The sequence below is a fragment of the Ostrea edulis genome, chromosome 9 (assembly GCF_947568905.1).
Source record: "Ostrea edulis chromosome 9, xbOstEdul1.1, whole genome shotgun sequence".
Classification (NCBI taxonomy): Eukaryota; Metazoa; Mollusca; class Bivalvia; order Ostreida; family Ostreidae; genus Ostrea; species Ostrea edulis.
In genome coordinates this window covers 47,920,165-47,936,592 of record NC_079172.1, presented here as the reverse complement: position 1 = coordinate 47,936,592, position 16,428 = coordinate 47,920,165, and the positions used below count along the sequence as shown (strand labels likewise).

The 16,428-nt window shown below is 36.9% G+C and overlaps 1 protein-coding gene across 1 annotated transcript; it reads left to right on the top strand.

The window, feature by feature from the left end:
- Positions 1 to 15,009: 15,009 nt before the first annotated feature.
- Positions 15,010 to 15,504, top strand: LOC130050553 (uncharacterized protein K02A2.6-like). Its single transcript, XM_056150769.1, has one exon. The coding sequence runs from the start codon at positions 15,010 to 15,012 to the stop codon at positions 15,502 to 15,504; it is 495 nt and encodes a 164-aa protein (XP_056006744.1).
- The last annotated feature ends 924 nt before the right edge of the window (positions 15,505 to 16,428 follow it).

Below are 16,428 nucleotides of genomic sequence, written 5' to 3'. Positions count from 1 at the left end.
CTGAATGGGCCAAACTAAGTATCTATACGTAGGTGATAAAACCGACATTCTTAATTACGGCACAGTTGCACTCAGTTGAGTATAAAGCAGAGACAAATTTTTTATTTTAGTTTTAAGATTATTTTGTGAAACTGGCAGCATAAATATACAGACGATCCAGTGGCGGATCCAGAGGGGGGGGGGGTGTCCGGGGGTCGCTAGAAATAAATAATAATAACACATCTTCAGGGTGGAACACTCCCTCCCCCCTTTGAAAACAAAAATCCCTGGATCCGCCCATGCGGCGATCGTTGACCAATACACTAGCGGACTAGGCCAACATGTTTGTTTGCTGACGAAAAAGGTAAAATGATAGGGTATACTAAATCTATTTTGAAAAATATTTCAAGTATTTAGTTTGATGTTGACGGATTATATCAACTATTCTGGATAAACTACTCATACATAGAAGAGGGTTACATGTAACTTGTCTGCGCATCGCCATATGTTTGTTTACGGGTACCTGTAAAATGCGAAACGAAATCAAAACGAAACGAAATCTACCGAAACGAAACCCACCAAAATGAAACGAAACAGATTGTTTAACCGAACTCTTTTAATTATAGGAATTGAAAATGGTATCTCAGACCCATATGAAAGTTACCACACATAAATGAAATAATTCCCCTTTAAAGTAGGCTTAATTTCGGGCTGACTCAGTAGAGTTGGAAAGAGGAGGGGGGAGTAAACACAAAATATATATCCGAAGTTGATTAAATTATACCATGTGAAGTTAGTTTCGGATCCAAAAATTTCAGAACGGAGGGTTGCAGTCTCACAGGTCGGAGGTCTGCGGAAACACACTAAACGAGGGGGAAGGGTCGCCGGCGTTGGATCCACCTTTAGATAAAAATACACGTTTCAGTATTTTTTTGCTCTATTAAAGACAGATCTATGTATACATGTGGATATTGTGTATTTGTATATAGTATTTCAAAGTTTGGATTCTGAGTATGTCTTCCCGTTCTCTTTTGTCTTCCCGTTCTCTTTGTAATTTCTGCTTCCCTTGTTCATAAGCCTTTAAATCATGATCTGAGGGACGCGTATTTCATTTTTATACAGTGGTAATTTTCACAGGGACCTGAGATACCTTTTTTATTATCATGATTACAGAGTTCGGTTATACAATGTGTTTCGTTTCGTATTTTACAGGTACCCGTTTGTTTACATGTGTATTGATCTCGGAATGCAGACGATTGATTCATATTGAATGAGAAATATTCTTCAGTTATTTATGAATTATTTTGTAACATTTAAATGCATTGATTACCATGATTATAAAATTGAATTGTCAGTTATCGATTGTATCGTTGTACTGATTAGCAAAACACGAAGTGCAAGTGAAACGTTTATCAATTTAATTTATCATAATCATTTATTACGTATGAAGGTATATTGCAGAATCCGAAACTATTGACCACGACATTCTTTTGATGTTTGCAATAGGTTATATCACTTATTTTAATGATGATATACAATACAACCTATCATTGTGTCAAATGCTGTCTGACGTGTTTCATACCGATTGTTAGACTGTTCTCGGCACACTGATTTTGACTATGGATAACTCCGTTTACCTGATCGAAATACAGGGCTCACGGCGGATGTGACCGGTCGACAGGGATGCTTACGCCTCCTAGGCACCGGATTCCACCTCTGGTATATCCAGGGCTCCGTGTTTGTCCAACTATCTATTTTGTATTGCTTATAGGAGTTACGAGATTGATCACTGTTCGTTATCTTCACCTTTCATCACTTATTTGAATAGGCGATATCATCAAATAAAAAACCGAATACGCGGTACCACATACAATTGTATATATAAGTAGATGATATCACATCAAATCATAGATTATGTTGATCTACAATTTAGACCATCACTAAATACGGTGCTACGAATAATCGAAAATCCTTAGATATAACTGCATAATAATGATAATATCCTTTATCTATACAGGATAGCACATGCAGATAAATTCAGAACTACGAGATTGTGGTCCGGATTACATAGACAGTAGTATTATATAACAATATAATACAAAAATAAACTTTATCTTTTTAATTTCCAGGGTGAAATTATTTTCTTTAAAGATAAGCGGTTGTCCAAAATTGGGTAATATTTTAAAAATGCTGGCATATTATTCCATGACTGTGAACCATAAATTGCAAAAGATCTTTTAAAATGCCGTGCCTTTATCCTCAGGATATATAATGAATTACTTGACTTAATCTGGTAGATCTACTGCTAATTTCGTGAACATCCAAATGATCGGGAATTAAACCATTTAAAACGAATACTAGCTCAGTCAGATATAGACATCTACACGTACCCAAGTTGCTGCATCATTTCAGTTGTAGGTGTATAAAATTTCTATTTAAAATCACTTCATCTTTGCTAGAAAAGTGTCCGATTCGCTTACTCTCATCAGATGAGAATCGGACACTTGGCTAGCGAAGATGAAATCACTTTAGCTTGTTTTTCATATTGCCCCAAACAGTTTACCAGTAGTTAAAATGAGGAAAGAGAATCGTATTAATTTTTTTAACAATAATCCAGTTGACAAGAACGAACGTAATATAGACAACACACCTGGGTTGTGGTTTTTTTTTGGGGGGGGGGGGTTATTTATCAAATTTCAACATGTTCAACCCACACGAGACATCTGTCAATATAAACATCAGGTAGTTTTGCACACGATACATTTTCAATAACGATAATGTCCACTTGTATAGGTGGTTTTAATCTGTATAATAATTACCATTCGTGAATTCTGACTCCGTGTAATAGTACATCTTAAGAGTGGATTATAGCTTTGTCTGACGTGATGACAAGTTAATACAAGGTAATATATCTGTTAATATATCAGTATCGGCGGCACTATCACGCTACCATATTAATGTAGCTGTACATCTAAGTTTCCGTAAGACCATAGTCTTAGGATTATTTCAGTCACGCTTTTACCATTAAGGAATTAGTATGGTTTCGGAGATATCGATCATGAATTCCTATGATGAACCTCCGAAGTGCTTCCAAAGAGGGACGGGGTTTAGTGTGGTTCGCCGTGGTCCAGGCGTTATCAAGCGAGACACACACACACACACACACACACACACACACACACATAACATTATTATAAACAAAGAATAAATGCACGATTAAAATCCACAAACCCAGAACGTCACACACATTCTGATACTTTACGAATAAAACTTGACAGATTTGACAATTTATCTTTTCTCTACGTAAAACCTTTTCCATTTCATGCACCTTGCAATACTTCAATACTTCCCAAAACCATTCAAAATTGATGAAACCGTTGCAGCAGTAGAACGCCTTTTTTTTTTTTTTTTTTTTTACCAGAATGACCAGGAATGCACGGGTATAAATAGTCAACATCGCTAGATTTTTCACCATCACTTAGAATTTTAAAAACTCTTTGGCATCCTCTCCTTAAAATGTTCAAATTAAAAATGACCATTGAACAACAGTCTTGATGTATATGTATATACAATGAACAACTACATTTTAGCTACCTATAATGATTTACTTATTGGAAAAGTGTGTCATTGTTTTCCCCCCCAGATATATATGTCATGTGTAATTTGCTTGTAATGAATGATCATATATACATGTAGATTAGAAAATTAAGCAATACACAGATCTGCACACATACATATAACATACACGTGTACGGGTATAAGCAGTGCGTATTTCTGAGCAATCGAAATGATCCAAAATACGCTGTTTTATAGAGTATGATAGGAAAATTTAAAAGCTTTTGAGATGAAGGTTAAAAAAGATTATTGAAACAGTGATGCATTGATTAGCATTCGAATAACAGTGCAGGTACAAATGAACTGGGGAAAAGGAAAAAGAAACCATTCATATAGTTTTAAACATAATCATTAGGGAGTGACCTTCTTTTTTAATTGCATCTTATTGGTTTTCGCCCTTCGCATTTATCTTTTCGTATTATCTGCTGTCATAATATCGTTTGTGTATTACTGTTACATGTATAATACGATTCTTATTTTTAATATTAACTTAGGTCATATCATCCACAATCAAAATGTCATAGTAGCACAGTTTGCTTTTATTGGGATTTCATGCTGACATTTAATTGTAGAAGTGATATCAACAAAGGGAATTTTAAGGTTAGCGAAAAGTGTTACAATTTTCAATTAATCGGTAAGTTAAGTTTTTACAGAATAATCTCAAAGAAAGCTGTCAATATTCTGACAAGTAGTGACATATTGCCGTGTCATGATACCACATGAGTATTGTCAAGCGAAGGATGGTATAGGTTTAATTGAACATTCGTAGCGATTCTTCAGATCTGGAAAGACATTAGTAGCGAGAACAATAGGCTGCATAAAGGATGGGAAGTGCCAGGTCGTATGATGAATCCTTCCCCCGGCCATCAAACAGTTTATCCTAGTACGTTTGTTGCAAAGTTATGCACACCATCCATTCACTGTAATAATGAACAATATAGCCATGTCTACCTTCTCAGATCTAAATCTAAGTTGCCTAATCATTAAATATGCAAACTTAAACAATTCTTAATTAATTACACCAACATATTTGCCACATCTGACAAAGATTTGGGACGCACTGCATAACATTCTGAAAAAATCTAAAGAACTTTTAGTAAACTTGAAATCGCAAAACTTTCCCAAAATCAATAACATCAAAACCTATGACTTTTCAACACTATACACGACCATTTCTCACGATGCATTAAAGACTAGACTTTTTGACATCATAGACAGTTGCTTCTTCAACAAAAATGGAAAAAGGAAATATTCATATCTAGTAATCAGTCATCCAAAAACTTACTTTGTTAAACACCATTTTGATTCCACGCACAAATACCCTGAATTTGAAATAAAAAATATGCTAGAGTTCCTCATTGACAATATCTTCGTGGTCTTTGGTGATCAGGTCATCCAACAGTCTATTGGAATTCCCATGGGCACGAATTGTGCTCCTTTGTTAGCTGATCTGTTTCTATATTCATATGAAGCAGAATTTATTCAAAAACTTCTACGCGAGAAGAAAAAAACCTCTTGCTGTGGCCTTCAATTCGACATTTAGATATATCGACGACGTTTTGTCTATTAACAATAATAACTTTCATTCATATGTCGATTCGATATGTCCATGTGAGCTCGAAATAAAAGACACCACAGATTCGTCCACTCTTCTGCTTCATACTTTGATATTTTATTGAAAGTAAACATTAACGGCAAACTGACAACTGAACTGTATGACAAACGGGGTGATTTCAGCTTCTCCATCGTCAACTTCCCATATTTATGTAGCAATATTCCATTATCACCTGCATCTGGTGTTTATATCGTTCAGCTGATTCGATACGGAAGAGCTTGTTCTGCATATAGTCAGTTTTTAAATCGAGACAAGTTGATGGTACAGGGGTTTCCACAGTCTCGATTGAAGTCAGCATTTCGCAAAATCTATGGCCGTTATAACGATCTAGTTCGTCAATACAACCTATCATTGGGTTAAATGCTGTCTGACGTGTTTCATACCGATTGTTAGGCCGTTCTTGGCACTCTGATTTTGACTACGGATACCTCCGTTTGCCTGATCAGGATATAGGGCTCACGGCGGGTGTGACCGGTCGACAGGGGATCTTTATTACTCCTAGGCACCTGATCCCACCTCTGGTGTGTCCAGGGGTCCGTGTTTGCCCAATTATTTATTTTGTATTGCTTATAGGAGTTATGAGATTGATCACTGTTCGTTATCTTCACCTTTCATAATGAACACTCCTCGTATACTAAAATCGGTATTTGCTACAAAGCATGGACTATTTCACTTCAGTATCCTGTCATTACAACACCCCAGCAACTTTTGAAAAACTGATGGAGTTTGTTAATTGGTTTGCAATGGCAAATGTGCTTGGTAAACCTTGACGATATTATCGGCATTAATTAATACATCATTTGACGACATGTTGAGTAATCTAACAAAGGATTTGATAGGCTGATTTAAAATTGAAGGTAAAAAATGGCATGTTTTTCATAAAAATACGGATACGTGATGTCTGAAGATTGAATCACCGCAGATCCTCCAAATATTGATGAAATAAAATATAGGCTGACGTCACAAAATCTTGCCGAAGTGAAAAGTTTTCGCGGCCTTTACAGTTACTTCAGGCATTTATTTTTTTTACAGATTGACTAAAAAGAGTGTCAATTTTAGATGGATGATATATAGGGCTTACGGCGGGTGTGACCGGTCGACAGGAGATGTTTACTCTTCCTAGGCACGTGATGCCACTTCTATCCAGGGATCCGTGTTTGCCCAAATCTGTTCTGTATTCCTTATAGGAGTTATGAGATTGATCGCTGTTTGTTATCTTCACTTTTTCATGAAAGTACCATTTTATGTTTATCAGCTTCTATTACCCAAAACTCTGCTCACCGTAGCTCGTTTTTGCTGTCATAAAAAATCTGAACAAAAGAATGATTGAGATTGAAAATTTGTCATTTATTACAATACCAAATGACGAAGGAAATCTTCAATATAAGATTTGGGGGGAAATCAGATAATACATTCTACATGAAAGTACCTGCAAAGCTAAATTATTCAAAGTCTGATTTCCCCCAAAGAAGACAAAATAACTTAAATAATGATACGCTATAAGATGACAAATAAAAATTCATCAAAACAAACCCAGAGCAAAAAGATGGCGAACAAATAAGGCCAACCCAAATGACGAAAAAGCCCATATAAAAAGATTGCATAGCACCGGAGTAAACCTCCATATTGAGGACGGAAAGTTGGGTTGGTGGAGGGTTGAACAAAATGAAAAAAACTTTGATCCGCTTTACAATTTGTATTCACTGAATCCCATGTATATGAAAAGGCTAACGTGTGTAAAACACAAGCTATCGCGTGCCTATCCAAGCCATTGATTGGCTAACAAACTTGAGGCCCCCAACGGGGTAAAGTTATACGAGGTCCCCAATAGGGTAAATGACACATATATACGGTTTAAACATAAATGCTATTATGTTCCATAATATTGATTTGATTGCGTACGTCATGCACTCGTCTCCGCACCCAATAATAGCTCATCCAGATTGTTGACATTTTCTTGGATACAGACGTAAGTGATGTAGCCACCGAAGCAGGGATTTTTCCCGATTCACATATTGGTGTTGAAAAAGTACTTCCTTTTTTACCATTAACTAATAGTGAGAGATGTACACGGTTAGAACAATACCATGATGATTGTTTGTTTTACTTCCCCTTCACACTTTTTTTTACTCATATTGAGACGTCACCAGCTGTAGGTGAAGTACCACAAATTTAGATTAATGCTTAGAAGATATAAATCTTACAGAAGACGTACGCCTTACAACACACGTTGGAATATATTGTGCGTGTTTATAAAGTCGTCAAAATGGACAGTCGAGAAAAATCCGTTCATTATTCCCGTGATCAGAATAACCTGATATTTGATTTATATTTTTTATGATAATTATATACTCGGAGGTATCGCATTCACAGATTTCTGGAATCCCCCACTATCTAACCACCCTCTAACTTGTCCCACGTTCGAAAATTATTTAGAAATCGATGTGTGTTTTTATTACAATATAATCTATCAGTTGTTAAAGCAAAATTTCAGGTTTAATTTGAGATCCCAATCAATACCTTTGAGCTATATATGACTAGAATGCTTGTCAACGCACAGATATGTAACCAGATGCGAACTCGGTGCACGTTGGATGTAAAGCATATAAAAATTCACCATTTACATTTTACTTACAAATACTTGACATATAATTATATATCATTGTAGAAAATGGCGCCTTCGTGCATTTACAACACTCATAATGCATCCATGCACCACAACCGAATTCCATATTTGAGCTTTTCCAATCGGATCAAGATAGTTAACTTTTTATCTGATTTCCGGACAGAGTTGAGCTTTAGACGGTGGGAACGAATTGTAAGCTTTGAGATTGGTCCCAAGATACCTTCGATAACATACAAGACTGTTGATTTCGTTAACTCATTGTAAAAGAGAGTTCTAAACAAGATGAATGAAACTAGAATATGAAATTCCTTGGAAATCTTTAGAAATAGACATGCAATTTCATAGTTTAATACAGAGGTAATTTTATCACATCTTTGTATGATAATAGTCTTTTCTAGTTTTAGTGAATGTGCGGGTTCTCACTCCACAATATCATGCTGCACGCATTTACCATGAAGTTCCATGACTATTTCCTTCCAAGAATTGTTCAAATAATCAATAAAGTAATTAAACATCTTATGAAACGATGATAATACCAGGTAAAATTAGACACTGACCAAATAAGGATTTTAAGGAAATAAATTAATGGGATAAAAAAGAAAACTAGGAAAGAGCGCATGCTGTTCACTCCTTGATTAAGCCAGCGCTCATTTTCCTCTCCATTTTCTTCAGACTTGCGTTTACAGAAGCTTCCGTTTCTGAGGGAAACTCCATTACACGGCTTATGAGGGATGTCGCCTGAATTGCTGGATCATTAATGTATTCTCTCAAGTCGAAATTCAGAACATTACGGGAAAGGATAGCGGACTGCCATCACTGAGCTATCAAACATAATTCTCAGAACACTGAGTCTGGTTATGTACAATGTATGTATACGCACGAAATGACTGCATTACATGTAATAGCTGGATCTAAGCACACACGAATTAAGCTTGTGTTGGATGTGTTTGATATCAATTGTTAAGTCGTTCTTATTACTACTCTGAACGAGAGTTAGGACTGTTCAAATTCTCGTTCAGAACAGGCGTTTTATTTTTTTAAATTTTTTATTGCTCCACGTTACACTCGTTCCGTTTCTTAGTTTTAGGTTTTAGTGTTACTGAGTAGTTTGTATTTTCATTTTCTCTATTTGGTTCTCATTTCTATGAATATCTTTCTTAGTTTTAGGTTTTAGTGTTAGTTTGTATTTTCATTTTCTCTATTTGGTTCTCATTTCTATGAATATCTTTCTTAGTTTTAGGTTTTAGTGTTAGTTTGTATTTTCATTTTCTCTATTTGGTTCTCATTTCTATGAATATCTTTCTTAGTTTTAGGTTTTAGTGTTAGTTTGTATTTTCATTTTCTCTATTTGGTTCTCATTTCTATGAATATCTTTCTTAGTTTTAGGTTTTAGTGTTAGTTTGCATTTTCATTTTCTCTATTTGGTTCTCATTTCTATGAATGTCTTGTCGTCATGAAGAAGGGGCATGTCGATCCAAAAAATTGACAATTTCATATCATTGGTAGTTGGTAGTTTTATTTATTATAAGGCAGTTGTATGGAGCAAATTAGGACACGTCATATTCTTCCAATGAGTTGATCCACCAAACATTTGACGATCTCACTGTTCTGTCGTCGTTAGTGAGTTTTGTGTTTAGTGTTTGTCAGAGGCAATCATATCGCCTGGGTTCGAATTTACTATTAAAGAGGAGTAAATTCGAACCCAGGCGATATAAGTTTGTGTACTCGAGTTCATGGATTTGTCGTATATCCAATATCAAAATAATATAGCTTTACAAAATATGACTTGTTACTATTTTCTATTCTCAAGGCATGCATTAATTGATCTTTAATCGCTTGTAGCGTGAAATGCACGAAGCGACAATCTCTGGTACGTAACGAATAGACGTAATGCAAAAACGAACCATCTTTGCAAAACGAACGATGCCTAAAAATAAGACAAACCACTTAATACATAGCAAATGATTTTATATGCACAAAAAACAGTGTTATTTGCAAATAAATTACAATAACATCAAGATAATCGGTTTCTCGCCATTTTGTATTGCTTATAGAGTTATGAGATTATCTTCACCTTTCATTATACACATACGAGGGTTGTTCGATATGTAAGGTGTATTGCACGATATCTCAAAAGCATTCGACTCAAATAGTGAATTGAACATTACATCCCTTCAAAGTATTCTCCGCGGTTTGAAATACAGAATTTCAATCTCTGAATCCATTTCTGAAATGCGTCACGGTACGCTGATTTAGGTAGACCTCTGAAGCACTGACTGATGGCTGAGCCAAGGGCTTGTCGGACCAGATAAGAACTTTATAAATTTTGGAAAAGGGAAAAAGTCGCACGGGGCTAGATCTGGAGAGTATGGTGGTTGTGGCAAGACGGTACTCTTCCACGACTTCAAAAATTGCTTCACGAGCTCAGATGTATGTGATGGAGATTATCATGAAGTAGACGAACATGCCTAAATCCTGACACAGGGCGTCGTTTATGATAATATTTCTTGAGCTTTTTTTAGTATAACATCTCGGTAATACCGACCAGTAACACTTTTGTCCTTCGGCATCAGTGCTGTATAGCAGCCTTTCCCCCCTAGTAGATTTCCCCCCGGAAAATGGCTATATAGTACTGTAGCCTTTCCCCTAGGGGGAAACATTACTATCTAGTAAATCTTCCCCCATAGCAGGGTCCCCCTCACGTTTTTGGTTTTGATTTTAGAAAACAGACTATGGAAAGGCAGTCGGGCTTTGTACAACAAATATTGATATTGCATAGATCTGAGTATCGAAAAGCGTATGTTGCCGATAGTTTGAATGTAGATACATGTACATGTATTTTCATAGAGACAAATTGTAAAGATATGCTTTACGGTATTACTGAGAAAGTATAAAACATACAAAATTTTAAAAAAATGCATTCTCATTGAAAACAGGCCCAAGGGTAGGATATCTGTATTTTGGAGTACAATTTAGAGAGTACATATACAATATTGATTTAATTTATTGGTATTTCTAATATTATACCCAATGTTTGAACACATTTGATGAAAAGCGCATAAAATTATTAGAATTTTTTATCATTAATGGTCAACTTTTACGGGCCTCTACGAGGCGGTCGGTATGGATACGCAAGTTGTAAGAAGCTGTGCGTTTCTACTGCGCTATTTTAACACATCATTTGTGAATTAGAAGTGTTTCTTAGCAAAGAATTTGTTCATATATTAAGAAAAACTTATAAGTAAGAACAAGAAGAAAAAACAACGTTTCTTGATAACAATGATAACGCAAAGTCTGAACTGCGGAACAAAATGCATTATGTAAAAAGAAAGATTGTATGTACCATGATTTTACGTACTTTTTATTTTCTCATGAGGATTCATTCTCATGAGGATTCATTTTCAATATTTTGAAATAATGAATGTACAATGCATTATTATTGTCTAAAACATGTTTACTTCGAATTTTTAGATGAAACAAATGGTTTGAGGCCGTTCTTTTGACACTTTGGTCATTTTGCTTTTTCGTTTGTACATGTATATGTTGATCATAAGGGCACCTGCAAAACCACGAAACGAAATCTAAACGAACCTAGGCCGACGTATGACCAAAACGAAACCAACCTAAGTCAGGGATGGATCCAGGTAATATTTCCAGGGGTCCAAATATTATAGGTATAGACCCAATTTTTCTCGGAGATGACCTTACAAACTGATGCCCCATGTCACAGTAGGCGTAGCACTCTAAAGAACCCTCAATGCTCAATGGCCGTAAGCGCCGAGTATAGGCCTAAATTTGAAGCCCTTTACCGGTCTTGGTGACGTCTCCATATGAGTGAAAATTTTTCGAGCGAGACGTTAAGCAAGAAACAATCAATCAGTCAACAATCATTCTCTATCCAGAGTTCTGTGTGTGACATATTTAAAGTACAAGTTATCTATCATTATCATAGTGCAAATTACCTACATGTATTACGTGATCTATGTCAGTCAAGCGTTAAATATAATACATGATGATTATCAAGATAAGCATCCTGATGAGTATGATTCAATAAAGATGTTTCCCAGACACAGGTGTTGTATATGACATGGTGTCAGAAGTGATCCTCGAAAAAGCCCACCCAAACAAAGGCATCCGCAACTGAGACTGGTATGTTTAAGATTACTATAGATGTTCTAATGAAAATTTAACGTCATTTTTGCAAGATAACAAAAGCTAAAGAACAAACTCCTCTGATGGCATGGGAATCAGCAGACGTACCTAGTGCTTTTAAGGCGTTCAAAGCCCACTTTGAATTTATGTTCGGTGGACCCCTTAAAGAGAAAAATGAGGAGCAGCGGTGCAGCTACCTCATGTTAATGGTTGGAGAAAAGGGAAGAAACATATATTCGACCTGGAATTTGCAAGGTGATAACAGAAAAACATTGTCAGTGTATTTTGATAAGTTTGGACAATACTGCAAGCCGAAGCATAACGTGATATATGCTCGGTACGATTCTAAATGTCGCACCCAAGGTGATGATGAAACATTTGAACAGTTTTATACTGATCAGAAAGTGTTATTCAATGACTGTAGTTATGATCACGCCATTGAAGATGAAATGTTAAGGGATCACATAGTATTTGGAGTGAAGTCATAGAAAGTTCGTGAGAAACTAATAGAAGAAGGATCAGAATTGACCCTACAAAAGTGTACAGATATAGTACGTATGTATGAGCTGTCACAGAAACAACTCAAAACCATGAACTTTACAGAGGAGGATCCTCATGTGAATATGGTGATGAAGAAGAGGCAACACACACCTCGCACATATAAGGAGAAACAGAAGAAATGTTTCCGCTGTGTATATGAGCATTCACGTAAGGATAAGTGTCCTGCCATAGGACAATCATGTAATTTGTGTCACAAGCCAGACAACTTTGCTAGTATGTGCAAATCTAAACGTCAACATTTAGACCGACACAAGAAAACTAAGGAACGTCAGAAACAGAAGAAAATCAACTTAGTGCAATATGAGTATACAGATGAAGATAGTACAAGTGAGGAAAGTGACTGTGGTGGTGGTATATTTATGGGTGCTATATTTATACACGATGTGAACTCAGTGACCCCAGAATCTGACTGGACAGTGAAGTGCAAAGTGAATAACAATATTGTTTTCATGCATGTGGACACCGGAGCCAAATGTAATGTTGTCAGTCACAGTGTTTTACAAACTCTGAAATTCGAAAAAATCGATACAGTCGGATGCCTTGTTGAAGAGTTTCAGTGGACATACCATGAAATCCAAAGGACGCATTGTGATACCATGCACATTTAACAAGGAAACTTTCAACATTCCATTTGAAGTGGTAGAAGTTAAAACATCAACCATACTTGGATCATATTCAAGCCAGTAGATTGGACCAGTACAGAAAATGTTTAGTGTGTCATATTCAACTATTGACATTGACGAGAACCTCACAGAACAGTTCATACAGAGGAACTATTCAGATTTATTCATCGGAATTGGCTGCTTACCTGGTAAATACAAAATACACCTAAAGGAAAACGTACAGCCAGTCGTACATCCACCAAGACGCATATCTGTTGCTCTTCGCCAAAAGGTCAAGGACAAACTCAAAACAATGGAACAGGAGGGAATCATTGTTCGACAGTCTGAACCAACGGAGTGGATTAATAGCTTAGTGACTGTTATTAAACCTAATGGTTCAGTTAGACTTTGCCTTGATCCTAAAGATCTCAATTCAGCTATAAAGCGACCTCATTATCCTCTGCTCACTATTGATTAAATAGTTTCTCGCATGCCGAATGCCAAATATTTTTCCAAGTTGGATGCAATTTCTGGATTCTGGCAAATCCAATTGGATGAAGAAAGTTCTCAGTTATCTACATTTAACTCGCCTCTGGGAAGGTTTAGATTCTTGAGAATGCCATTTGGTCTGAACTGCGTCAGAGATATACCAAAGTGTGATGTCACGAATGGTGGAGGATATCGAAGGTGCTGAAGTTATTTTGGATGATATCCTTATATGGGGTAGAACTCTTAAGGAACATGATCAAAAACTGAAAAAAGTTTTGACTAGAACCAGAGAATATAATCTGAAACTTACCCCAGACAAATGTGAATTCCGCAAACAGGAAATAACTTATGTTGGCCATGTTTTAAGTAGTGAAGGACTGAAGGCAGATCCAGAGAAAATTCGAGCAGTGACTGAAATGATTCCACCAAGTAACAAGAAGGAGCGGAGAGAATGCACGGGATTCATTCAATATCTCGCAAATTCCTACCCAATCTATCTCAGGAATCCGCGCCATTGCGACAGTTACTCTCAAATGAAGTGTCATGGCATTGGGATGGAGACAAACAGCTTCCAAAAGCTCAAGGAGATAGTTACAAACACTCCAGTGCTAACATACTTTGATCCGGAAAAACCAGTTCTACTTACTGTGGATAGCAGTTCAACTGGACTAGGAGCTGCAATTGTTCAAAGTGGCAAACCTGTTGCTTATGGGTCACGAGCTCTGACCACAACACAACAGAAATACTCACAGTTAGAAAAAGAGACATTGGCTATTGTGTACGGTTGTCAGAAATTCCATCAATGAAAGGTGAAGATAACGAACAGTGATCAATCTCATAAACTCCTATAAGCAATACAAAGTAGTTAGTTGGGCAACACGGACCCCTGGACACACAAGAGGTGGGATCAGGTGCCTAGGAGGAGTAAGCATCCCCTGTCGACCAGTCACACCCGCCGTGAGCCCTATATCCTGATCAGGTAAACGGAGTTATCCGTAGTCAAAATCAGTGTGCCAAGAACGGCCTAACATTCTGTATGAAACATGTCAGACAGCATTTGACCCATGTGTTTATGGAAGAAGAATTCAAGTAGAAACTGACCACAAACCTCTACAATCAATTTTCCGTAAACCATTACATGAAATTCCAGCTCGTCTGCAGAAGATGGTCCTTACATTACAATGTTACGACTTGGACGTTGCATACAAACCTGGAAGTATACTTGTAGTTGCTGATCACCTCTCCAGAAATTACTTGAATGAGATAACTGTGAAGTTAGTTGATGAATTCTCTGTCAATGCTTTGTCGTACTTACCGATAACACCAGAAAATATGCTGAATTACAGAAAGCAGCATCCTCAGATCTCGAAATGATGATGCTCAGGAAAGCTATTCTAGAGGGATGGCCAGAGAGACGTGATCAACTTCCTACAGAAATACGTACCTACTGGAATTACAGGGATGAACTTGCTTGTATAGATGGTTTGATATACAAAGGTTTACGACTAGTGATACCGCAAGCCTGTCGCAAAGAAATGTTGGAAAGAACTCACGAATCTCATCTAGGCATTGTAAAATGCAAAGCTATGGCACGTGAAGTTATGTTTTGGCCTTCCATGGGAAGCCACATTGAAGACATCATTTCCAAATGCAGGATTTGTGCTTGTCAGCAAAGAGAAAATCTAAGGGAAAACCTTATTCCTCATGAAGTCCCAGACCGACCTTGGTCAAAAATAGCCATGGACTTGTTTGAATTCTGTGGAAACCAGTATCTCATATCAGTGGACTGTTATTCGAAATGGCCAGAGATAGCAAAACTAGATCAGCCTACATCCAACTGTGTGATTCAACACCTTAGGAGCTAATTTTCAAGAGATGGTATTCCAGATGAAGCCATGTCGGATAATGGACCTCAATTGGCCAGTGTTGAATTCCGGAAATTGGGAAAGGAATACGAATTCCGTCATGTCACATCAAGCCCTCACTATCCACAATCCAATGGACAAGTGGAGCGTATGGTCCAAACAATAAAATACTTGCTTAAAAAAGCAAAGGATCCTTACCTTGCTATTTTGGATTATCTGAATACTCCCCGGAAGATCTTGGATTATCACTAGCTCAGCTATTCTTAGCTAGGAGACTCAAAACGAAATTACCTGTTTCATCAACTCTGTTGAAACCACAGAATGCAGAATTCGTCAGAGAGAGCCTCAGCTAAGCAGAAAAGGAAATTTGATCGGCATGTCCCAACATCTGATTTGAAGCCATTAGTTCAAGGAGAAAATGTGAACGAAAAATGGATGCATGGATCTGTTGTGGAAAAGCATGAAACCCCTCGTTCCTATATTGTTGAAACGAGCAATGGTAAAAAGTACCGCAGGAACAGACGTGACTTAAAATCTACGAAATCAGTTCATGAAGATGTGACCATAGAGGAAGACTTTGACCTGAAACCGTACCGCAGTGAGTGTACCGTACAGCCCAAGAATCCTGATGAAGGAAAAGGAACACAAACACTCAAACCTGGCAGTCTTCATCTAGAGAAAGCGAAGGAAGAAGACCTGCAGCCGAGAAAAAGTATTCCAACTGGACCAAGCACCGTGGAATTAGGATCCAGATGTGAAGTAATATCAAATTCGGTGAAAACAAAATCTGGGCGTGAAGTAAAAAAGCCATTAAGGTTTCGTGACAAATAGGATTATGTGCATTTGTGAAATTGTGAATGTAAATTTATTTTAATGGCTCAGAAAGAGCATATTCCAATTCATTCTGGAGGATTCCTTGGTGAT

Excerpts from the sequence above, each read along its gene's own strand:
- LOC130050553 (XM_056150769.1), top strand. The coding sequence starts at position 15,010 with ATGATGATGCTCAGGAAAGCTATTCTAGAGGGATGGCCAGAGAGACGT.